The sequence below is a fragment of the Solanum dulcamara genome, chromosome 8 (assembly GCF_947179165.1).
Source record: "Solanum dulcamara chromosome 8, daSolDulc1.2, whole genome shotgun sequence".
Classification (NCBI taxonomy): Eukaryota; Viridiplantae; Streptophyta; class Magnoliopsida; order Solanales; family Solanaceae; genus Solanum; species Solanum dulcamara.
The window spans coordinates 23,351,266-23,353,728 of NC_077244.1; the positions used below are offsets into that span (position 1 = coordinate 23,351,266).

General features: G+C 36.3%; 1 protein-coding gene across 1 annotated transcript; it reads right to left on the reverse strand.

Moving 5' to 3' along the window:
• On the reverse strand, positions 1 to 522 carry LOC129899850 (uncharacterized). The gene has a single exon (XM_055974857.1). The coding sequence runs from the start codon at positions 520 to 522 to the stop codon at positions 1 to 3; it is 522 nt and encodes a 173-aa protein (XP_055830832.1).
• Between the last annotated feature and the right edge of the window lie 1,941 nt (positions 523 to 2,463).

Consider the following 2,463-nt stretch of genomic DNA (forward strand, 5'->3'; position numbering starts at 1 on the left):
TTAGTCTCTTGGGAATAGTCTATGTGGCACACTTACTTCCACATCCGTTTCATCCAACTCATCACTAAATTTGCACTCTAAATACTCCATTTTGCACCTGCTCAACTTGAACGCTTTGAACTCCAGAGTTTGTCTCCAAACCTCCAACCTAGAATTAACTTTGTCTCGTATCTCATCAATAAATACTATGTCATCTGTAAATAAGATACACCAAGGAACCTTCTCCTGAATAGATCGCATCAACTCATCTATCCCCAAAGAAAATTGGAAAAGGCTAAGAATTGATCCTTGATGTAGCCACATCTCAATAAAGAAGTGCTTCGAGTCTCCTCCCACCATTCTAATCCGAGTCTTTTCTCCATCTGACATATCATTTATCGCCCTAATATACACCATCAGGACACCTTTAGCCTCCAAACCTCTACGAATTTCCCTCAAAACTTTGTCATAGGCCTTTTTAAGGTCAAAGAATGCTCTATGAAGGTCCCTCTTCCTTTTTCTATACTTCTCTACTAGTCCCATAACTGGACATCCCTCTCCTCATCCTTGTCTACTACTCTTTTCCAAACCTTCATAGTGTGTCTTAGTAATTTGATATCTTTGTAATTGTTATAGTTTTTGATATCACCCTTGTTCTTGTACAATGGAATTATTTTACTCCACCTCCATTTGTCGGATATTTTTTCAATCTTAAAAATAGCATTAAAAACCCCAGTCAAGTACTCCACACCTGCCTTGTTTATGCTCTTCCAGAATTTCACCAGAGTCTCATCGGGTTCGATCGATTTTCCTCTGCTCATCCTACTAATAGCACGTCTAACCTCCTCAACCCTAAAACACTTAGAATGCCAAAGTCCCAAAGTCTTTCAGAGTGTGACAATTCATTTAACACAATGTCTTTATCCCCTTCTTCGTTTAAGAGTTTGTGGAAGTATAGTTCTCATCGTTGCTTAATAGAGGTCTCTTCCACAAACACCTTGGCATTCTTATCCTTGATGCACTTCACCTGATCCAAGTCATGTCATTCTCTCTCTCTCTTATGATCCTATATAATTTGTTATCCCTACCTTTGTCCCTTAGATCGACATATAAGCGTTTGAAAGTGGTTGTCTTTGCAACGTAATTGCTAACTTAGCTTTTGTCTTCATCGTCTTATAGACACTTTGTTTGGATGGTTGTTATGTATTTTTTCATAATGTACCATATTGTATTGTGTTGTATTGTATTGTATCTACTGTATAGTTTAAATAAATACAAAATTTGTATAGATTGTATCATTCTCTATCATTACATAATGTCACTATCATGACCCGTGGCTAGGGACTAGACATGACAAGGCGATCGAGAACCCAAAGGATACCAACCAAGACATCTTAGCATATATTGCATAAATAGGGTAAAGGAACATGAGAAAATAAGAGTAAGAATCCATTCAACAAGAAGTTAAAGGAAAGTAAACTCCAACCAAATTTCCAAATGGACTTACGTCAACTTGAACGTCTAAACATGCATCTATTCTAGACTTGATAGGGGCTTAGGACAATCTCCTAGTTCACCTGAATCATAAAAGGAAATTCAATGTAACAATATATAAGAAAGGTTATGTCAATGATGACTCACCAACTCTTTAGGACTCACCAACTCTTGCCACGAATGTGAGGAGCGTGGGTATCGTCCATCCCTACATTATGAGACAATGTAGGCAAAATATACTTTAGTACATAAAAGGTACTACGTATGTGAGGAAAGCATGAAAAAGTAATAGGACATGAACAATATGGCATAGAATACACGACCAATCTCAATGAACATGAAACAACTTAAAAGCATTTGAAATATCATGAAAATTTATGGTCAATGCATCATAAAACTTCATAGTAAACTCTTTATCTTTGTATACAATTTGTGTGGCATAAGACCTTAACCGACATCTTAAGACCATGCGAGCTATAATATGGAATCCAATGTAACTCTCATATCGATAAGAGAGAGGCTACTTGCCAACGTAGACTCCGTGAGAACAACTATAACTTTATGAGCTATATGTGGATCCACTAGTCAAATCATAAGGCAACCTGTGAGGGTAACGTAGTTTGGGACTTTAGGTTGCTACTAGGATTTCCTTGTGTAACTAACTACGTTATTGGACCAAAACCCACCTACAAGTACTCTTAGTACTTAGTTTATATCCCAACGAAGATCATTAAATCATACAAACATCATCATTAACTTCATCATGGAAATAATCATAAGAGTAGCTCATTAACTTTAGTGATTCATAGGAATCGATAAATTTGGTGAGAATTGCCCTTATCACCACCTAAACATGATTGTGTGAGAATTGTACTAATCACACCATAATAACTTTCTTGGATCATAATTAATCATCATTCAATCATCAATCTCAACTTCATTCCTAAAAGCTTTCTTTTGAAAATTATTGAACTCATAATCAAACTTATG